We start from the raw sequence: 22,767 nt of genomic DNA on the forward strand, positions 1-22,767 counted from the left end.
TTTATTTGAAAGGCAGAGTTTACAGAGAGGCAGAGAGAAAAAGAGAGAGGTCTTCCATTGCTGGTTCACTCCCCAGATGGCTGCAACGGCCCGGAGCTGTGCCGATCTGAAGGCAGGAGCCAGGAGCTTCATCCGCGTCTCTCACATGGGTGCAGGGGCTCAAGGACTTGGGCCATCTTCTATTGCTTTCCCAGGCCATAGCACAGAGCTGGATCAGAAGTAGAGCAGCTGGGACTTGAACATGTAGGATGCTGACTCTGCAGGTGGTGGCTTTACCCACTATGCCACAGTGCCGGCCCAATGCTCTTATTTTTTTAAATATTTATTTATCCATTTGAAAGGCAGAGTTACAGAGACAGATTTTCCATCTGCTGGTTCACTCCCTAAATGACTGCAACAGCTCCTGGGCCAGGTTGAAGCCAGGAGCTGCTTCTGGGTCTCCCATGTGGGTGACAGGGGCCCAATGACTTGGGCTGTCTTCCACTGCCTTCCCAGGCACACCAGCAGGGAGCTGAATTGAAGTGGAGCATCTGGAACTCTAAACAGCACTGCAAGCAGCAGCTTAACCCACTGTGCCATGGTGTTGGCACCTTGTCCAACTTTTAGAATAGAATTAAAAAAAATTTTTTTTTAAGATTATTTGAGAGGCAGAGTTACAGAGGGAGAGAGAGAGGTCTTCCACCTGCTGGTTCACTCCCCAGATGGCCTCAATGACTACAGCTGAGCCCATCCGAAGCCAGGAGCCAGGAGCTTCTCTCAGGTCTCCCACGCAGGGGCAGGGACTCAAGCACTTGGGCCATCTTGACTGCTTTCCCAGGCCACAGCACAGAGCTGGATCAGAAGAGCAGCCGGGACTGGAACCAGCATTCATAAGGGATTCTGGCACTGCAGGTGGAAGCTTAGCCCACTATGCCCCAGTGTCAGCTCCATGTCCAGCTTTTAAAGTAGTGGAATTTGTACTCCAGATAAAGTTTACAGCAAGAGCAAAAGAGGGAATGACAGAACTTGGGATCAGTGGAGCATTTCTTATGTACTGAGCTGGCAGATAGAAACGTCGGATTTTATCACAATAATCTAGGTGAGAATCAGGGTATTGGCAGAGGATGTAGGGGAGGGGATATGCCAGAGATATCAGAGACATCAGTTGGGCTTGACAAACCAACAAGACTTGGGTGGGCAACGGGACATGGGAGGGGAAAGTCAATTGTTAACAGCCTTAATTTTCTCATTGGAATGTGGATACCACTAAATGTAAGATTAAAAAGATGAATAAACACAAAGCATTTAGAACCATGCCTGGCATAGTAACTGCTTGATGTTACCATTAATTCCATCAATAAATATTTTAACTTGTGTGGTACCAGAGTAATGAATACAAGGAAATAAAAACCTTGCTCAATAAATGCATACCATAATAATTTCATTACAGGTGCAGATACTATGATGAATGAGAATAGGGCACTGAGAACTAGAAGGACCTCTTTTAGGCTAAAAATTAAGTCTTGGATAAAATGACATGTGACCCTTTAAAGTTTGAAATAACCAGAAAATTCCAGATAGCTTAACCACAAGGAGGCTCAGCTGCTCACCGCACTAAACCGCAGTCACCCCTCAGACTAAGTGGGCTTCCTTGGGCAGGCTGTCCCTTCATGGCGGTAAGATGGAGACCAGCAGTGCTAAGGGTCTTTCTGCATCTCTGGGAAAGAAGCATGCTGCTCTTTTCCCCAAGGTCCCAGAATTGGGTCTCACTGACTGGCTGCAGTCACAGCTGTGCCTGGTGTGGGCAGGGGGCTGGGATGGTGCTTAGGTTGATCCTGGAGGAGAGCTATGTGTTAAGGGCAATAGTGGGTGTCCACTGCTTAAGCAGGAGAGGGATCTAGCAAAGCAGAGGGGGCAGGAAAAAGTATTCTAGGTAGAGTGGGGCAGGACATTTGAGGCTCTGAGGAAGGGAAGAAAGGGAAGGGTGTGTGTGAATAGTGTCAGCAGCTGTGGTCCAATCATGCAGGTTCATGTAGGCTGTGCTAAGGGTCTTGGATTTTTTTGACAGGCAGAGTGGACAGAGAGACAGAAAGAAAGGTCTTCCTTTGCCATTGGTTCACCCTCCAATGGCCGCTGCGGCCAGCGCACCGCGCTGATCTGAAGCCAGGAGCCAGGTGCTTCTCCTGGTCTCCCATGGGGTGCAGGGCCCAAGCACTTGGGCCATCCTCCACTGCACTCCCCGGCCACAGCAGAGAGCTGGCCTGGAAGAGGGGCAACTGGGACAGAATCCGGCGCCCTGACCGGGACTAGAACCTGGTGTGCCGGCGCCGTTAGGTGGAGGATTAGTCTATTGAGCCGCGGCACCAGCCGGATTTTTTTTTTTTTTTAAGATTTATTTGAAAGGCAGTGACAGAGAGCAGAGACAAAGAGATCTATCTTCCATCCACTGGTTCTCTCCCCAAATGTTGTTAAGAGCAGGGCTGGGCAAGGCTGAAGCTAGGAGCCAGGAACTCCACTGGCTTTCCAATGTCAGTGGCAGGAACCCAAGTATTTGTGGACTCTGCTGCCTTCACAAGCATACTAACAGGAAGCTGGATGGAAGTGGAGCAGCCAGGACTAAAATCAACACTTCAATATGGGGTGCAGGCATCCCAAGTAGCAGCCTACCCCTGCTGTGCTACAATGCCTGACCCTTGGATTTCATTTTAAGAGCTGTGGAAAATACCAGAAAGATCCCAACAGTCCCGAGGATTATAGGAGGAAGGTGGTAAGGGTTGGGAAGTTGGAAAAGTTGAATTTGTGGGGCCATGTCATGGCCTCACGGACAGTCAGAAGTAGGTATCCATCTATTGTCCATCTTTAAAAACCTCTTTGCTGGGGCAGTGCTGTGGCATAGCACGTAAAGCATCCCATATGGACCCCAGTTCGAGTCCTGGCCACTCCACTTCTGATCCAGCTCCCTACTAATGCACCTGGGGGAAGATGACCCAAGCCCCAGGGACCCTGCCATCCACATGGGAGACCTGGAAGAAACTCAGGGCTTCATATTGCCCCAGCTCCAGCCACTGAGGCCATCTGGGGAATGAACCAGTGGATGGAAGATACCCACCCCCACCCCAACTCTGCCTGTCAAATAAATAAATCTTAAAAAAAAACAAAACCTTTTTGTACCCTATCTCCTGTCTAGCTGCTGTCTTCCTTCTTCAGCAAAACCATCAGAGTTGTCCAAAGCCATCGTCTTTACCCCCCCACTTCTGTTCTCTCTATCCTTCCCAGGACTTCTGTCATTATCAAAATTAACCAGTGTTCAGTAATTTCAACTTCGCCAGATGCAGCAGATGTAGTTCTGAGTCCTGGGTTTGCTAGAGTTCTCAGCAATGATGACAGAATCTCTCTCCTTGAAGCCTGTCTTCCTGCCTTACTGGCCTCTTCTCAGTCTCCCTTGCCAGATGACTGTGCCCTCCCTCCTGTAGCCTGTGTACGCTGTGAACACTCCTTCCCCCAGCAGTCCCTCCAGCTCCAGATGCACATACACACACGGTAAGTCCTGAAGCAAGGCTGACACACATTCTGGAGTCATCAGCATATATAATGTTGACTAGGCCTTTACCTTGAGAGATTAAATCTCTCAAAAATAATTTTTACATTATATTTAACAACAATTACACTTAGCATTACACAGTAATTCCTAGATCAAGGAAATGAACCAGGTTTTGTTTTGGTGACAGTTACCTCGCAAAATTAGCATAGCACACTGTGACACGTCCTCCATTTGACTCTAAGGCACAGTCTTATAAAAGAGGTTAATCTTTGTTTCATCAGAGTTCCCAAAACTACGCCTTTGAAGCACCACACCCTGATATTTGTCAGTTGTTTCTTACATTTTTACCCAGTTTTCACAGGAGGCCAGGTCCTTATTTTCCTATTTGAGAAGTTCTCTAACAGCACTGTTAGCATTTGGACAACGTCTTTCCAGTTGTACTTAAGTGGGTGGCATCTTATGCTGAATGGACAGGTCAGGACAGTCTGAAGCTATCAACCCTAGAGACTTCTGTGGCCGCATCTGAGAGTTCACACGAGGGCCTCTGGCCCAGGGTGAGTCATCAGAACCTTAGGACGGAGTTGAAGCTTGGGCTGCTCAGGGTGGCTGAGCTGAAGAGTGGAGCTTCGGAGGTCAGCGGCCACATGGGGGAAGGAGCCAAAGTGAATGAAATGTGACACAGGGCGCAAAGCTGAGGAGATGTGCACGGCTAGAGAGCTGTGAGCCCTGCTTCCAACTGTCTGACCCGCCTCCTCCTCAAGGGTCATAGTGCACTTTACCCCTGTGAACTCCTCCTCTTTTCCTAAGTTAGTTGAAGTTGTGCTTCTGTTATCTGCATCCAGCAACAGTCTTAAAAGTATACCAGTGAAGCAAGAGGTATAGAAGACGTTGGGATTGTCATGAGAGGAGAAAGGCAGAGCTAACAGACGGCAGTAACTACATAGCCATGAGAAGTGGGTGGCCTTATTCAGAGATCAAACAATAGCATTCAAATTTTTAAAATTATTGCCCTACTTCCTAATATTACTTAAACCACTCTGCTCTGTTGGATTAAGCAGGGTAATTGTTATCAATGATACAATGCTACATGTCAACAAGATCGAGGTTGAACTGAATCAAAACTTCATTAAAAGCATGATACGACAGCAGTGTCCATGTTGCTCATTACACCGGATTAGATTTTAAAAGGGGAAGCCATAGGGAAACGTGAATAAGTCCAGTTATGCCTTCTTCTGATTCCTTACAGTTTTTATAATAGATGGATCCACTAGAATTTCTGCAAACAGATATAAATAAAAATTATCAATTAAAAGTAAAATTTTTATTACCACTCAAATGTTAAATTTTTTTCCCAAAGAAAACCATTTATTGAATGAGTACAAATTTCATAAGTACAATTTTAGGAATATAGTGATTCTTCCCATCATACCTGCCCTCCCACGCCACCTCATCCTCCCTCTCCCATTCCCATTCCCATTCTCCATTCAGAAAAACAAACAAACAAAAAAAAACCTGTTTCTCAAAAGTCAAGACAAGGGCTGTACAAGTCATTGCTTCTCAAAGTGACAATTTCCCTTCTACAGATTTCCTTAGTTATCACAGATCAGGGAGAACATACGATATTTGTCCCTTTGGGACTGGCTTATCAAATCTGAATTTTTAAATGCCCTTCTCAAATAGCATGTGTACTTTCTTCAGAAAGTAACATACTCACTTTCACCAGTTTTCTTTGTTGCCAATATCCCGGATGTTCTGTCCTTCATATTTGAGGAACTCTTTCCTGGCTGGCACTGCTTTAACAGCTACTGGAGTAGCCAGCTTTGAATTGTATTTTGTTAAAATCTAAAACAAAAATAAAATTTTTTTGAGTACTTCCAGTACACATGCATAATTCCCTATTTCCGAGGGTTTCCATTTGGATACAACAGGGATAGAAAACAAGGTGCAGGAAATGGGGTGAGTCTCCCGGCCATTTCCTCATTCCTGACTCCCGCATGGTACCGACCCTGCCCTCCTAGTTGTCAGCAGAACCAAGAAAATTCTTTTGTATCAAGTTATATGATCAATATAAATGTGGAAGATGTTACAAAATGTTCAAGAAAAGCCCTGGAAAATCTGAAGACATAGATTATTTAAAACTCTTAAGAATTATTTTTTACCAGTGCATAAAGTTTTTCAATATGCACTCAGTAGCAATACAGTCATGAAAGCAAATTAAGGGCCGGCGCTGTGGCTTAACAGGTTAATCCTCTGCCTTGCGGCGCCGTCACACCAGGTACTAGGTCCGGTTGGGGCGCCGGATTCTATCCCGGTTGCCCCTCTTCCAGGCCAGCTCTCTGCTATGGCCCGGGAAGGCAGTGGAGGATGACCCAGGTCCTTGGGCCCTGCACCCGCATGGGAGACCAGGAGAAGTACCTGGCTCCTTGCTTCAGATCAGCGAGATGCGCCAGCCGCAGCGGCCATTGGAGGGTGAACCAACGGCAAAAAGGAAGACCTTTCTCTCTGTCTCTCTCTCTCTCACTATCCACTCTGCCTGTCAAAAAAAAAAAAAAAAAAAGAAAGAAAGAAAGAAAGAAAGAAAGCAAGCAAGCAAATTAAGCTTCTACAAAGATTTAGGGGAAATATACATAGGAAAAATCTGAAATGAATGCTCAAGAGAAAGGTCATCAGTTATAAAGATTATAAAAGAAGAATCTGAAATATCACCAATTTTTTTTCATGCATAAAGAAGTTTCTTTCCCTTCATGCAGAAATATGGAGGAAAGAATCAACCACAGGGAAATATAAACTTAAACTCCCATAATGACAAGAGATGTTCCTTCCTCACCCAAATTCTTGTATCTCTCAGGAAAGCAGTAAAGATAAAGAAGGAGAATAAATATTTTACTGATATCTTAGGATATATTCTTTTTTTTTTTTTTGACAGGCAGAGTTAGACAGTGAGAGAGAGTCAGAGAGAGGTCTTCCTTCCGTTGGTTTACCCCCCAAATGGCTGCTACAGCCAGCGCGCCGATCTGAAGCCAGGAGCCAGGTGCTTCCTCCTGGTCTCCTATGCGGGAGCAGGTCCCAAGCACTTGGGCCATCCTCCACTGCCTTCCTGGAGCACAGCAGAGAGCTGGACTGGAAGAGGAGCAACTGGGACTAGAACCTGGAGTGCCAGCGCCGCAGGTGGAGGATTAGCCTAGTGAGCCATGGCGCCGGCCAGTCATAGGTCTTTACGTAATTAATTTTGGAAAGAATATCAGAAAAAATAGCCTGGAAAAATACCTGGAGAATATCTTCTGGAATTGTAGTTACTTCTGGAGGTGTAGGTGTTCTGAGCAGATTCTCATAAGAAGAAATCGTAGGAGAAGAGGGATCTGCAAAATTCTCAAAGCACTGGTCTGAATTTAAAACTAATGAAGTACAATCTGTAACTTCCAAATCATTTGATGACTTGTTTGTTTTTGATAATGGAAAATTTGTGGATACCTATGAGATAAAAGCAGTCATTAAATTACAGTAATATAAAATAATGCAATAAACAAAAATTATTAGTTAATTGTTAGTTCTGTTGGGGTCTTCAAGTGGGCCTCAGAATGACTCCATCCATGATCAAGTTCTGAAACTGATACTATGGTGGCTCAGCAGGTTAAGCTGCTGCTGGTGCAACCCAAATCAGAGTGCCTGGAATCAAGTCCCACCTCTGCTTTCCATCGAGCTTCCTGCTACTGAGACCAGAGAGAGATGATGGCCCAACTACTTTGCTCCCTGCCACCCACATGGGAGAACGAGACAGAGTTCCTGACTCCTGGCTTTGGTCTGGTCCAGTCCTGTCTGTTTTTGGAATTTCAGGAGAAAACCAGTAGATAAAAGATTGATCTCTCTCTTCCCTTCCCTCCTTCCACCTGTCTGTTTTTCAAATGAAAAATAATAAATCTTTTTTTAAAAAAGGAAAGGAAATAGCATTACTAGAAAAGGCTAGTTAAGTTAGAACTTAACATGAGGATTAAATGGACTTTTTTAACTAAACCACCAGGTTTAGATGGACTCACCCACCTTGTCTCAGACTACACTAAACTCGGCCAGATGAAAATCCTGGCATGTGTGGGCAAAGTGTTACCACATACCCTCAAGCAGGCAGGCTTGCTCCCATGAAGAAAGGAGCTCTGAAGTAAGCTTAGCAGTTTAATCATACTAAACTGACCAACTGGGTAAGTAACTCCATCTCCTAGGGTCAGGGTGGTTAAGAGGAGAAAGGCCAGGAGTGTCACGTCAGTAGGATGCTTTCCATGTGAATGGAAACATAAGGAGTAGACTAAATGTAAATGGATGGTTACCTGAAACTCTTAACTGATAACACAGCACTATTTGTCTACAGCTGTACCATCCCGCACAGCAGTTAAACGCCACATGAGACTACTTAATTTTAAATTAAGTACAAGTTATAAAAATTAAAAATTAGTTTTTCAGGGGGCCAGTGCTGTGGTATAGCAGGGGAAGCCACCATCTGCAGCACCAGCATCCCATATACACCCGGTCTGAGTCCCAGCTGCTCCACTTTGGATACAGCTCCCTGCTAATGTGCCTAAGAAAGCAACAGAAGATGGCCCAGGTCCTTGGGCCCCTGCACCCACGTGGGAGACCTGAAGGAGACTCCTGGCTTCTGACTTCGGATTGGCCGAGCTCCAACAGTTGCGGCCATTTGGGGAGTGAACCAGTGGATGGAAGATCTCTTTTTTTTTTTTTTTTTGACAGGCAGAGTGGACAGAGAGAGAGAGAGAGACAGAGAGAAAGGTCTTCCTTTTGCCGTTGGTTCACCCTCCAATGGCTGCCACGGCCGGCGCACCGCGCTGATCCAAAGGCAGGAGCCAGGTGCTTCTCCTGGTCTCCCATGGGGTGGCAGGGCCCAAGCACTTGGGCCATCCTCCACTGCACTCCCAGGCCACAGCAGAGAGCTGGCCTGGAAGAGGGGCAACTGGGACAGAATCCGGTGTGCCGGCGCTGCTAGGTGGAGGATTAGCCTGTTGAGCCATGGCGCCAGCCAAGATCTCTTTCTCTGCTTCTCTGTAACTTTGCCTTTCAAATAAATAAATAATTAAATAAATCAGTGTTTTCCAAACTGGAAAAAAAAAAACCTTTAAAATATTATGTATTTATTTTTGAAAGAGTAGGGTGGGGGGGAGAGATACCTGCTTGCATCTGCTGGTTCACTGTAATGGCCAACACTGGGCCAGACTAAAGCCAGGAGCCACACCCAGGTCTCCCACATGGGTGCAGGGGCCTGTCTTCTGCTGCTTTTCCAGGCCACTAGCAGGAAGCCACTAGCAGGAAGCTGGACTGGAAGTGGAGCAGCTGAGACACAAACCGGTACCCACATGGGATGCCAGTATTGCAGGCAGTGGCCTCAAGCACTACGTCACAACGCCAGCACCTCTAGCCAATCTTTTTCCATAAAATAAAATACAGGTATATATTGTATGTGTATACCCATACACACACGTCATTTCCCATATGATTAAGTATTTCTTGAAAACATTCTATGTTCTGTTTTTCAAAGCCTAAGACCATAATTATGAATGATAACAGATCTTATGTATACACCTTATTGTATTTTGCTTCCCCTTTGTCATTTGATATTAATATTGTTTCTCATGTTTTTCCCTTATAATTAATGCTGTTCTTCCCTCTTATACATTCTTTGTTATAAATCTTTGTCCTAACTTGCCTTAGAACAAATTCTGAGACATGGCTAAAGATTATGAAAAATTTTTAAAGCTCTTAATTTATGCTGCTAAATTACCCTCTGGAAATGTATTATAAATATGCTTCTAACAGCTACATTAGTGTAAACTTCTTAAAGAGACTGAGTCTGGAATTTACCAAAGCTGTGTTGTTCTTTGTAGCAGGAATTTTCAAGCCAGGAGTGCAGAATGTGGGCGCCAAGGGGGATTTTGTGTACTCGGTATCTAGAAGACACATACAATAGGCATTACAAGTTGAAATAAAGATTTAAACTCTTAAATTATAAGCTTTGACAATGTAATTTGTGTACTTTATTCTTAATTACTTAAAAAATAACTACAGTGTGTGCTTCACATATGTAACTTTTCATTTATTTGAAAAGCAAAAGAGAAAGAGAGGAAGGGAGATCTTTCATCTGCTGGATCATTCCCTCAAATGCCTCCAATGAGCTAGGGCTGGGCCAGGCCAAAACCAGGAGCCAGGAACTCAATCCAGGTCTCTCATGTGGGTGGCAGAGACACAACTACTTGAGCCATCCCAGGATGCATATTAGCAGGAGGCAGAAATTGGAAGGAAAGCCAGGAATCCAACCCAGTCTCTCTGATATGGCTTGTGGGGCCCCAAGTAGCACTTATACAGTGATTAAGCACCCACTGCAAACACATATGTAATTATTGGCATTAATAAAAGTTCACCAAGGTTGCAAGGTACAACAGCAATACACAATAATGGATAGTTCTGTTATAGAACAGATATAGGCTGGCGCCGCGGCTCACTAGGCTAATCCTCTGCCTTGTGGTGCCGGCACACTAGGTCCTAGTCCAGGTCGGGGCGCCGGATTCTGTCCCGGTTGCCCCTACTCTAGGCCGGCTCTCTGCTGTGGCCCGGGAGTGCAGTGAAGGATGGCCCAAGTGCTTGGGCCCTGTACCAGCATGGGAGACCAGGAGAAGCACCTGGCTCCTGGTATCGGATCAGCATGGTGCGTTGGCCGCAGCGGCCATTGGAGGGTGAACCAACGGTAAAGGAAGACCTTTCTCTCTCTCTCTCTCTCTCACTGTCCACTCTGCCTGTCAAAAATAAAAAAAATTAAAATTAAAAAAAAAAACAGATATAACAGTAATAAACTATTAAAAGCATAATTTGGAAAATTATGGGCACAGATTCTGGTCTCACCTGTGTCACTTTTTTTTTTTTTTTCTTGACAGGCAGAGTTAGACAGTGAGAAAGAGAGAGGGAGAGAAAGGTGTTAGACAGTGAGAAAGAGAGAGAGAAAGGTCTTCCTTCCGTTGGTTCACCCCTTAAATGGCTGCTATGGCCAGCACGCTGCACCAATCCGAAGCCAGGAGCCAGGTGCTTCCTCCTGGTCTCCCACAAGTGCAGGGCCCAAGCACCTGGGCCATCCTTCACTGCCTTCCTGGGCCACAGCAGACAGCTGGACTGGAAGAGGGGCAACTGGGACAGAACTGGTGCCCCAACCGGGATTAGCACCCGGAGTACCGGTGCCACAGGCGGAGGATTAGTCTAGTGAGCCGCAGCACCGGCCTTTTTTTTTTTTTTTTTTAAAGATTTATTTATTTATTTGAAAGGCAGAGTTACAGAGAGGCAGAGAGAGGCAGAGAGAGGCAGAGAGAGGCAGAGAGAGAGAGAGAGGAAGGTCTTCCATCTGCTGGTTCACTTCCCAGATGGCCACAAAAGCTGGAGCTGTGCTATCTGAAGCCAGGAGCCAGGAGCTCCTATGTGGGTGAAGGGGCCCAAGGACTTGGGCCATCCTCTATTGCTTTCCCAGGTCATAGCAGAGTTGGATCGGAAATACAGCAGCTGGGACTCAAACCAGTGGATGGAAGATCTCTTTCTCTGTAACTGCCTTTTAATTAAATAGAAATGAATCTTCAAAAAAACCAAATACTGTACATAATCAGGAAAAGTATTTTTTTTTTTTTTGACAGGCAAAGTGGACAGTGAGAGAGAGAGAGAGACAGAGAGAAAGGTCTTCCTTTTTGCCGTTGGTTCACCCTCCAATGGCCGCCGCGGTAGGTGCTGTTCCGATGGCAGGAGCCAGGTGCTTATCCTGGTCTCCCATGGGGTGCAGGGCCCAAGGACTTGGGCCACCCTCCACTGCACTCCCGGGCCACAGCAGAGAGCTGGCCTGGAAGAGGGGCAACCGGGACAGGATCGGTGCCCCGACCGGGACTAGAACCCTGTGTGCCGGCGCCGCAAGGCGGAGGATTAGCCTAGTGAGCAGCGGTGCCGGCCAGGAAAAGTATTAAAAACATATCAGAAAATTTTATCTTTCTCTTGGATGAAATCATCCTGAACTGAATGGAATGGTACTTAACTCAATGGTTAGTAGAATGTTTAAAGTGAAAGGACCATTTTTGTGCAAAGATCATCTGGAATGAGTACAATTTAGAAATAACTTGATTTTTACACTCACCACATTTTTGCAGCTGCTGGATTATGGGACCAGGAGTGGCAAAAAGTTTATCACTAGATGTGTGTTCTGTTTCTGTGGTCTTCTCCCTGATAAGATTCATAGAGGAATTATAATGTTAAGACATGTTAATATTAAACCTCTGGGGGAAAATTTTATCATCACATCTGCTTTATGCAATAGCATTCTCATAGAATCAATCTTTGAAATATATAGATAGATATCCATGGTTCAAAAGAGGTTAAAAATGATTTTCTACTGACGATCATGACTTAGAGAAGTGGGTTAAGAACAGGGACTTAAATAAAGCCATATGTTCAACTCATTAGTTCAAATATAGGAAATACGTAATTCTTCAGCTTCAAAACCATAAAGTGGAATTTTACAATCAGTATACAGATACAAATTAAGTATCTGTTAAAACTAAAGGATTGATCCTGTCATCTTAGTGAGGCTGTCCTAGCCAGTTACAGAGATGTCTAGAATATCAGTACAAAGGAAAAGTGTCTCTGAATAATATAACATGGTTCAAGACTGATTTTCACTTAAGTTTCCAGTTTTGAATTGGAACGTAATGAGCTATGCTGCCCTTCATAGCCTATGCAAACATTTTTTTAAAGTGTGTATGTAAAATACAGAATATATACAAAATAATGTGTATATAATGTGTGAAAATTAAATAAATTTAAAAATTAACTCCTACATATCACTGTCTGGTTTAAGATATAGAAAACAGCTAGTATCTGTGTAGTCCTCTATGGAAGCTTCTCCATTAGGGATTCCTCTCTGTTCAGAGATTATTTCTTCCTAAATTTCCTCAGTAGTTTAACTACTTATCCATGTGATTTCATATAATTTTTGAAATTCATATACATACAATCATAGTGATATACATATCAATCATTGCACTTTCTAATTATTTTCCTTTAAGAAAAATTTCGTGAGTTCTTTTTATACACACAGCCATTCACTAATGCCAATGAGCGTTATGAAAACATTTATTTTCTATGTCTTTATTATTACTGCATATAATGTTTTCTGAAATTATTTCTCAACATTAACAAGCCCAGTTAAAATAGATCCCTGCCACTCACATGGGAGAGGCCTGGCCTAGCCCCAGCCATTGTGGATATTTGGAGAGTGAACCAGCAGATGGAAGATCTCTCTCTGCCTCTGCCTTTCCCTCTCTGTAACTCTGCCTTTCAAATAAAACAGAAAGAAAGGAAAGGAAAGGAAAAGAAAATTTGAATGGATTTTTTTCCACTTTTTTACCAACTAGTTATTAAATATGGGAAGCATTTTTTGTTGTCTTATATAACTATATGAAATGCACAACACAGAAATACTTATCTCTATTCCCTATCTCATTACATTGGCCAGAGTATCAAGACTAATGTTAAATACTGGTGACAGACAGCTTCACTATTACGTTAGACATTCATATTGTTTACCATATTATAAAGCATCCGTCAGTTAAGAATTTTAAAAGAACAGGTGTCAAATTTTAGCAAATTTCTCATTGACATCTACTGAGATTATCTATTTTTCTTACTGAATCATAGAAATGATGTATGAGTTCCCAAAATTAAACTCGTTTAATAAGTTAAACTAGTTTAATAAGCTTAACATGAAAGACGTCCATTATACTTTTAATATTCTGTTGAGAGGCTGGCATTGTGGTGCAGTGGGTTAAGTCACCACCTGCAACACTGGCATCCCATGAGTGCCAGTCTGAGTCCTATCTGCTCCTCTTCTGATCTGGCTCCCTGATAATACACCTGGAAAAGCAGTGGAAGCTGACCCAAGTACTTGAACCATTGCCACCAACATGGGAGACCTGGATAGAGTTTCTGGCTCCCGGCTTTGGCCTGGCCTAATCCCGTCCATTTCAACCATTTGAGGAGTGAATCAGTGAATGGAAGATCTCTTTCTCTCTGTGTCTCGTCCTCTCTCTTTCTTTGAAATAATAAATTAAAAAAAAAAAAAAAAAGTTCTGTTGAACTCAATTTTAAATTATTTTAATTAGGATTTTCATATCTGTACTCATTAATTAGGTTGGGCCATGGTTTCCTTTTGTGGGTTTTGTCAGTGTTTGTACCAGGAACTATAACTCAGGGTGGGTGTTTGGCACGAGTTGAGTTGCTGCTTGGGATGCCCGCATCTCATACTGGAGCTCTTGGTTCCTGATCCAGCTGCCTGCTAATGCACACTCTGGGAAGCAGAAGATAATGACTCAAGTACTTGGGTCCCTGTCACTCATGTGAGAGACCCGGATTGAGTTCTGGGCTCCTGGCTTCGGCCTGGTCCAGCCTTGGGTGTTGTGGGTATTTGGGAGAGTCAACAAGTCGATGGGAGATCTCTCTGTGTTTATCTGCCTCTATCTCTCTGTCTTTTGAATTAAGAAAAAACAAAAAAAAAGGAGGATTTAACATTCTATATTCCTTGACTAATTTGATAAATGCCATTTGCATTGTAACTCTTAAGATTTTAATCACCATTTTCATGCTTTAGTCTGGCACTGAATTCGTCACTGAGCTTCAAACACATAGTAAAATACCTAAATTTAAGAAGCAATAAAAATGTATACAGACACCTCAAAAACCAACATGTAAGCACATCACCTTTTCCCCTACACTGCAGATATTTTTATCTTAGCTGTTTTCCTTAGCAATAACTTGGGCAACAAAACAGAAATCTGGGATTTATCCTAGATCCTCCTGTCTTCCCAAATCAGTGTGCCAAATTAATAACAAATTCCTACTAATTTTACCCACTTATTTTTAGACCTTTTTTTTTTTTTTGAAGATTTATTTATTTATTTGAAAGGCAGAGAGATAGAGAGATAGAGAGAGAGAGAGAGAGAGAGAGAGAGAAAGGTCTTCCATCTTGTTTCACTCCCCAGTGGCTGCAATGGCCGGAGCTGCACCCAATCTGAAGCCAGGACCCAGGAGCTTCCTCCAGGTCTCTCATGTGGGTGCAGGGGCCCAAGGACTTGGCCCATCTACTGCTTTCCCAGGCCATAGCAGAGAGCTGGATTGGAAGAGGAGCAGCCGGGACTAGAACTGGCACCCATTTGGGATGCCGGCACTGTAGGCGGCCATTTTACCCACTATGCCACAGTGTCGGTCCTGTTTTATACTGTTTTTTATCCCTACAAATGCCATCTATTTTGAGGCTCTTGTTATTCCTTATATAGCAATTCACTTTAGGAAACCAAGAGCTCACATTTTACTGACAGAACTGGTGATTAGAGAGGTTTAAAATATGAAGTACCTGAAAACTTTAAAAAGGAAAGACATTATCTGAAACATTTCCACTAGGACAAATGTCAATAAATAAAAGATTCAGAAAGTAAAAGGAGACTTTATAAAAAGCGGCTTACCTTTTATTATTCTTTATATTTTTAAGTCCCATTGTGTAATCTTCATTTAAACACATAGTATATTCAGAGATACCAAAATGTTCTAATTTAGGAGTCACACACTCAAAATCATCCATCTTCAGTGCACATTTTGGAGTTTTGAGTACATTAATTACTGACTGACTGACAGGTGGAGTTACAATTTTGGGCTCCTCCTTGTGGTGGTTTACTGCTTGTGGAGGGTTTGGCAGAGCTTGGGATATCATGTACCGCTCAAGTCCAAAATCTGAAAGTTGTGGACTACGTGGAGGTTTCTCAGAAACAGAACTGCTTGGAACAGGAGGATCAGACAAATCACCATCAGGCTTTTGAAAACTGTCACACTGAGGCAACTCTGTGGCAGAGTCAACACCATCTTGTTCACACACTAGGAACAAAATTGAAAGAGAATATGCGGTCAAACATTAAAAAGGAAATCTTCTGTTTACTAAAACAGAATAAAATAACTCCCTCTGAAATTTCTCAACTCAGCAAAAAATTTCTCTAAAATTTTTATTTCAATTGTCCTTCCAATAAATTTATTATGTATCTCTTTTTCTTTAACATTTTTTATTTATGCATTTGATGAATTTTCACTTATTTTATTTGAAAAGCAGAGACAGATCCCCAATTTTCTGGTTCACTTCTCAACAGCTGAAGTTGAGCCCGGTCAAAGCCACGAGTCAGGATCTCAACCTGGATCTCCCACATGAGCAACAGGTATTCAACAGCTATTGCCTCTTGTGCACGTCAGCAGGAAGCTAGAATCAGCAGTGGATCTGGAACTTGAAGCTAGGCACTCTGCTACGGGAAGCAGATGACCCAAGGAGCATCCTAACCACTGTACCATATGGCTGCCCTGATATTTATATATTTGAGAGAGGGAGAATGAAAGAGCACTCCAATCCACTGATTCACTCCCCAGATGCCTGCAACAGGTGAAACCAGGCTGGGCTAAAGCCAAGAGGCAGGAACTCAATTCAAGAATCCCATATTTGAGCCATAACCACTGCATCTCAGGGTCAGCAATGGCAGGAAGTTAGAGTCAGGGGGTAGAATCAGTTCTCAAACCTAGACACTCTGATGTGGGATGCAATGTCTTAACCTCTAAGCTAAGCACCTGCCCACCCCCGCCCCAATCCTATTTTGATGATACATTAGAGGAAGAAAGCAACTTAAAGTGCTGAAAGAGGAGCCAGCACTGTGGTGCAGCAGATAAAGCCACACCGGCATCCCATATGGGCGCAGGTTAGAGTCTTGGAAGCTCCACTTCCAATCCAGCTCCCTGCTAATGTGCCTGGGAAAGCAGCAGAAGATGGCCCAAGTCCTTGGGCACCTGCACCCACGTGGGAGACCTGGAAGAAGCTCCCGGCTCCTGGTTTCAGATCGGCCCAGCTTCAGCCCCTGTGGCTGCCATTTGGGGAGTGAACCAGTGGATGGAAGATCTCTGTCTGTCTCTCCCTCTCTGTAATTTTCCTTTTCAAATAAATAATCTTTTTTTTTTAAAGTGCTAAAAAATAAAAAAATCAATACCCACAAGTGAAAGTCCAATTTCCTTACTTCTTCAGTTAATGTGATTTACTGGTCTTTCTTAATACTTTCTGAAGCTATTCTATCATTTTATAACATTAATTACAGTGTGGTATCAATTGTATTCTAGATTTCCCAAAAGGTATATTATTTTAGATTTTTTAATTTCTGATGCCTGTGAGAAAATAGAATGACTGCTGACAGAGATATTTATCTTACATCAGTTTGCAACACTTCTATCGAAAGCCTAATTGAGAAAATAATAGCATTTGAAAGAGATGTAATTTCCTAACCATTAATAGATTTCATGGCTTTAGGCCTTTATTTGGCATTGTGTTTTGTGCATTCTGAAGAATGTCAAAAGAGTTGCCAAAAACATACTATTACATTTAACACAATACAATACATTTATCACCGTTATCACTACTCCACAGGGACACAGTAGTATCTTCCTCATTTTCAAAGCGAAGAAAATGCGATTTAAATCCTCCGCCTTGCGGTGCCGGCACACTGGGTTCTAGTCCCGGTCAGGGTGCCGGATTCTATCCCAGTTGCCCCTCTTCCAGGCCAGCTCTCTGCTATGGCCCGGGAAGGCAGTGGAGGATGGCCCAAGTCCTTGGGCCCTGCACCCGCATGGGAGACCAGGAGAAGCACCTGGCTCCTGGCTTCGGATCAGCGCGATGCGCCGGCCGCAGCGGCCATTGGAGGGTGAACCAATGGCAAAAAGGAAGACCTTTCTGTCTCTCTCTCTCTCATTATCCACTCTGCCTGTCAAAAAAAAAAAAAAAAAGAAAATGCGATTTAGAGAATTTGCTCAAGGTCACACATGTTGCATCTGGTGGAACCAGTCTGAACCCATGGCTCACTCACACCAAAGTCAACGAAATTCTTTATTTTACCAGGGGAACCGTTTAATATACCTTTCACACATTCTCAACACATATTTATTGAATTTAATTAATGCTTTATTTATGTTCACTGGTTATTTTCAAAATGGAAATGAAGACACTGAAGTATATTTAAGGTAGTCATTCAGAGGTATGGGCAAAACAATAGCAGCAGTTAACACTGGGTGAATGGTAAACCAGGCACTGCTCTAAGTAGATGATTTTTTTTTTTTTTTTTTTTTTTTTGACAGGCAGAGTGGATAATGAGAGAGAGAGAGACAGAAAGATCTTCCTTTTTGCCATTGGTTCACCCTCCAATGGCCGCTGTGGTCGGCACATCTCGCTGATCTGAAGCCAGGAGCCAGGTGCTTCTCCTGGTCTCCCATGCAGGTGCAGGGCCCAAGGACTTGGGCCATCCTCCACTGCCTTCCCGGGCCATAGCAGAGAGCTGGCCTGGAAGAGGAGCAACTGGGATAGAATCCGGCGCTCCAACCGGGACTAGAACCCGGTGTGCTGGCGCCGCAAGGCGGAGGATTAGCCTGTTAAGCCACGGCGCCGGCCTCTAAGTAGATTTTATCTTATTTAGTCCTTATATAACTTCTTGAGGTAGATATATTAACCATTCCCAGATGAGAAACTGATGCATGGGTTACGTAACTTGCCAAAGATAATACAGTACGTAAGTGATGCAATAAAGATTTGAACTCAGGCAGTTTAGCTCCAAATTTCAAACAACTGTGTTTTACTACCACTCATAAAATCTTAGAACTAAAAAAGGACTTTATTAACTTAGACAGCCAAAATCTCTCATTCCACAAAAGAGAAAACTGAGAACAGGAAAAATGAAATAGCATTCCTTAAGGTTTCTCAGCTTTTTTTTTTTTTTTTTTTTTTTTGCAGCACTGACTAGAAATGACCAATCCTAAGTCACGCAGATTTATCTTGTACTTTTTCATTTGAACAGCTGAATGAATTCTTTCATCCAACACTGTTAATTCTCATCTAGCATTTTGGAAAGGAGAATGGGACTATCTTTATATTGCACCACAGATTAGCACAGTGACTGCTGAACAGATGTTTGTCAAATCACAGTTGCATAATGGCAGTCAGAAATGAAAACCATTGTCAAGCTAACACTTGTCTCAATCATGTTGCCCTCCTGAACACTAAAACAAATGCAATAAAATGAAAGTTAGTCAAACCTGAATTTTTCTTGACACGTGGATTATAGCCATACTTCTGGAAAAACTCTTTTATTTGCATGATATCCACTGAATTTTTTTTCATCATTACTTTTGTTGTCTTTATGAAACTAATGTTTTCTTCATTTTCCAATCTAGTTTTATCAAGAAGAATACTGACATCATCCTTTAATGAAGAAACAAAATAAATTATAATTTCTGTAACGTTTCAGTTTACTTTGGCTAAAATAATGACCACAGAAAATGATAAAATCAACAGTGTAGAAGGTACCTTTAGAGTCTGGACTTCTGAATGAAGGCCATTTAAAATTCTCATTGGATAATCTTCAAAGTCTTCAATATGAACATTGAAAGGAAAAAATCCAATAAATATAAGGGAAATAAAAAGAGAATTTAGTATAGTTACTGAGAATTATAAAATCCTTGTAGATACTTATTTATAAATTTATGTCCTATTAATTCCTAAGAAACATATTAAGGCTGTTCTTTAAAATGCTTATTGAATTATAACATACACATAGAAAAGTATGTAGGTCATAACTATATAGCTTGCTGAACTTTATTTATTTATTTATTTTTTTGCTGAACTTTATAAAGTGAACATACCTGCAGAAACATCTCTCACCTCAAGAACCAAGGAGGGAGGATTTCTAAAACTCTCTCAGTCCTCTCTCAGTCCCTCCCTTCCCTTTAAAGGTAAACATTTCCCTGATTTCCAAACCCAGGAAGTGCTTTCATCTGTTTATGAACTTTACTTAATGGATTCATACAATATGTAATCTTTTGTGATTGATTTATGTCATTCAATATTGTTTGACATTCCTCTCTGTTCATAATCAAATCCACCCATGCCCATTGCTCTGTATATCTATATATATATATATATATATAGATAGATTGTACTGTATCAAATTAATCCAATCTATTCTGTTCTATCAACAGATAGACTTTGGATTTTGTGTAGTTTGGGACTATTTTAAAGACTCTTGATTTGAACTTCCTATAACATGTCTTTGGTGCTAGTATAGTCATTTTTTTGTTTGCTAAAGGAAAAGTGCTGAAGTATAAATTAGGTATGTATATGCTTAACTTTCCTATATACTGTCAAACGGTTTTCCCACGTGCCTGTTAAAATTACATTTCCACCAGCAGCGCATGGAGGGCTCCATTTATTCCACATCTCTGCAAACACTTGGTATTTTTCTACTTTTTCTTTCAGTGACCCTGGTACTGCATTGGGATTTAATTTGCATTTTTTCTTGGTGACTAATAGATGTTTTTTCGTACATGAGTGACCACCTGAACATAATTTCTCTTGAAGTATTAATTTAAGACTTTCACATTTTCTCTGCATTGTCTTTCTCTTTTAACTTGTAGGCAGTCTTCACACACTTTGGCTATAAATCTCTTGTCAGACATATCAAAACACTATCTTTTTCCTTTCCATTGCATCCTACGTTAAAAATCTTTGCCAATGACACTAGGTATCTCTGACGCTTTCTCCTAAAAGCTTACCAGTTTAGCCTTTTGCATTTAGAGCCACAACACCCGGACTTTATTTCTGTGTACGGCACGAGGTAAGGACCAGACCCATTCTCGTTTTCCAGATGGATATGAGCACTTACTGAAGCCACCGCGGCTGAACGCGGGGGCCGGTCGGGTGCGGCCCCGTCACTCACCGCTGTCGTCTCCGTCCAGCGCTCGCTGCAGCCGGGCCGTCTCGCAGTCCAGCGTGCTGGCCAGAGACCGCAGCTTCCCGCAGAAGCTCCGGATCGGGTCCATGGGTGAGGGCAACAGAGAAAGACTCTAAGCGCGAGCGGACGCCAGCTCTTCACGTTCAGAACCCGCCACTGGTTTGAATCTGAAGGCGACGGACGCGTCCAGATTCTGCGCAAGCGCAGAAGTCCTCTCTCGCCAGAACGAAGTCTCGCGCGAAGACGCTCCAGGGCGCTTCCGGTACGCGTCAGCGTGGGAGACGCGCAGTTCTGAAGAACGCGGGAGGTCAGTGGCTTTCCGTGGGGAGGTTCTCCTGCGGGGTCTCCCTTTTTTTCCCCCTGTTGGACCCAGCTGGGTCCCCCACTTCCGGGGAGGGGGGACGGTGCGCGCTCGCGGGGAGCCGGGCGGCGCCTGGCCGAGGCTGGCGCGTGGCCCGGGGGCCCACCGGCCTCCTCCGCCGTGGCCGGCGCACCTGCAGCTCGCGTCTCCTCGGCAGGCAGCATGTTCCTCACCGCGCTGCTCCGCCGCAATCGCATTCCGGGCCGGCAGTGGAGTGGGAAGCACCGGCGGCCGCGGCTGGTGTCCGTGTTTGCGAAGCAGAACATGATCCGTCGGCTGGAGATCGAGGCCGAGAACCACTACTGGCTGAGCATGCCCTACATGAGCGCCGAGCAGGAGTACGGCCACGCCGCGGCGCGCAGGGCCGAGGCCTTCGAGGCCTTGAAGGCGGCCAGGACCTCCAAGTTCCCCCCGCATAGGTTCGTTGCAGACCAGCTCGACCATCTCAATGTCACCAAGAAGTGGTCCTAACCCTGAGCCGTCGCCCTTGGGTTTGATGGCTCACGGGACCGTCCTGTCTGGTCCCGGGACTGAAAAGCTCCGAGAAGAAGCAGGAAGCTTTGGACCATAGCACAGTGAGCCGTGTATGAGCTGTCTGGGGCTTAAAACTCCCGAAGCACTGGACAGTTGTGTTCACTTTTTAGTCTGCTAGGAAGATATCTGGGATTTCCTGAGCCACAGATAAGATAAAGTGTATTTTGAAAGTTGTAATAAAGCTACAAACCCAATTTGGGGTCTTTGCTTAAATCTGTGATGCTTCGTGGCCTTATCTGGCATCGTGTTTGCTTACCTTGCTTGGATAATCTTCAAAGTTAAATATGATCATTCTCTGCTAAACATACTCCTAAAAATGGCATTTTCCTCTGTGACTTGACTACTAAAAATGGACATTTAAATGAAGTAAGAGTGTTTTTCAGAATGTTACATAAAAGAATTTTTAAGTGAAAACCTTTTACATGTATTTTAAGAGATATTTATTTGTTTTTATTTGGAAGAGAGTGTTGGGGAGAGAGAGAGAGATCTTCGATCCACTGGTTCACTCAAATTGTCCCAACAGCCAAGGCTAGGCTAGGCTGAAGCCAGGAGCTTCATCTGGGTCTCCCACTTGGTTGTAGGGGCCCAGGTACTGGGATCCATGCTGTTTTCCCAGGCCTAGCAGGGAGAGCTGGGTTGGAAGTTGAACAGCTGAGACTTGAACTGGTGCTGGTGCGGGATGTTGGTATTGGAGGCAGCAGATCAGCCGGTTGTGCCACAATACAGGCACCAATCATACACTCTTAAATTTTTTTTTTTTTTAAGATTTATTTATCTCTTTGAAAGTCAGAGTTACATAGAGAAGGAGAGGCAGAGAGAGAGAGAGGGGTCTTCCATCTGATGGTTCACTCCCTAATTGGCCGCGACAGCCAGAGCTGCGCCGATCTGAAGCCAGGAGCTTCTTCCAAGTCTCCCACGTGGGTGCAGGGGCCCAAGGACTTGGGCCATCTTCTATTACTTTCCCAGGCCACAGCAGAGAGCTGCATCGGAAGTGGAGCAGCCGGGTCTCGAACCAGCGCCCATATGGGATACAGGCAATTCAGGCCAGGGCATTAACCACTGCACCACAGCGCCGGCCTCCAATCATACACTCTTGATCACCATTGCTTTACATTTTGAAACTATGTAGTGTAAGTCTTCCAACATTTTTTTCAAAGTTGTTTTGTTTGAGGTCTTCTGAGTTTTCCTGTGAATTTTAGAATCAGTCAATCTAGCCCTCTGTTCTCAGACAATAGACTGTTGGGATTTTGGCTGGAATGGCATTTAAATTCATTTCAATTTGGGTAGAACTGGCATAGTTACCAATATTGAGTCTTCTGACCAATGTACACAGAATCTCCATTTCTTTAGGGCCTCTAATTTCTCTTGGCAACACTTTGTAGTTTTTTTAGTGTAGTGGTCATACTTTTTTTCAGATGGTGGCTTAACCTGTGCCACAACACTGGCCCTTAGAAATACAATTTAATATACGAAACAATTCAGTT

General features: G+C 43.6%; 2 protein-coding genes across 3 annotated transcripts; one reads left to right on the forward strand and one right to left on the reverse strand.

Annotated features, from left to right (window-relative positions):
• Positions 1–636: 636 nt before the first annotated feature.
• Positions 637–20,577, reverse strand: SKA3 (spindle and kinetochore associated complex subunit 3). 2 transcript variants are annotated; one of them, XM_062194544.1, is made up of 9 exons: positions 20,374–20,577; positions 18,966–19,027; positions 18,695–18,860; positions 15,058–15,463; positions 11,679–11,764; positions 9,383–9,468; positions 6,788–6,991; positions 5,235–5,362; positions 637–4,796 (listed from the first exon to the last, which is right to left on the reverse strand). In XM_062194544.1, the coding sequence occupies exons 1-8, from the start codon at positions 20,474–20,476 to the stop codon at positions 5,237–5,239; spliced, it is 1,239 nt and encodes a 412-aa protein (XP_062050528.1). In that variant the 5' UTR covers positions 20,477–20,577; the 3' UTR covers positions 637–4,796; positions 5,235–5,236. The 2 variants fall into 2 exon arrangements, with proteins under 2 accessions (XP_062050528.1, XP_062050529.1); XM_062194545.1 differs by having other exon boundaries at positions 20,320–20,400.
• A 40-nt stretch (positions 20,578–20,617) lies between these two features.
• Positions 20,618–21,697, forward strand: MRPL57 (mitochondrial ribosomal protein L57). The gene is made up of 2 exons (XM_062195406.1): positions 20,618–20,695; positions 20,907–21,697. Exon 2 carries the CDS (start codon positions 20,912–20,914, stop codon positions 21,218–21,220), a length of 309 nt encoding a protein of 102 aa, XP_062051390.1. The 5' UTR covers positions 20,618–20,695; positions 20,907–20,911; the 3' UTR covers positions 21,221–21,697.
• Positions 21,698–22,767: the final 1,070 nt, after the last annotated feature.

This window comes from Lepus europaeus, chromosome 6, assembly GCF_033115175.1.
Source record: "Lepus europaeus isolate LE1 chromosome 6, mLepTim1.pri, whole genome shotgun sequence".
Taxonomy (NCBI): Eukaryota; Metazoa; Chordata; class Mammalia; order Lagomorpha; family Leporidae; genus Lepus; species Lepus europaeus.

What these genes read in the sequence shown, in the direction of transcription:
- MRPL57 (XM_062195406.1), top strand. Translation starts at nt 20,912, where the DNA reads ATGTTCCTCACCGCGCTGCTCCGCCGCAATCGCATTCCGGGCCGGCAG.
- SKA3 (XM_062194544.1), bottom strand. Translation starts at nt 20,476, where the DNA reads ATGGACCCGATCCGGAGCTTCTGCGGGAAGCTGCGGTCTCTGGCCAGC. An exon ending in ACGTGTCAAGAAAAATTCAG is followed by an intron (nt 15,464 to 18,694) that starts GTTTGACTAACT and finishes TTTTGTTCCTAG; the next exon opens with TGTGTGAACAAGATGGTGTT. An exon ending in TTCCAGAAGATATTCTCCAG is followed by an intron (nt 5,363 to 6,787) that starts GTATTTTTCCAG and finishes TTTTTGTTTTAG; the next exon opens with ATTTTAACAAAATACAATTC.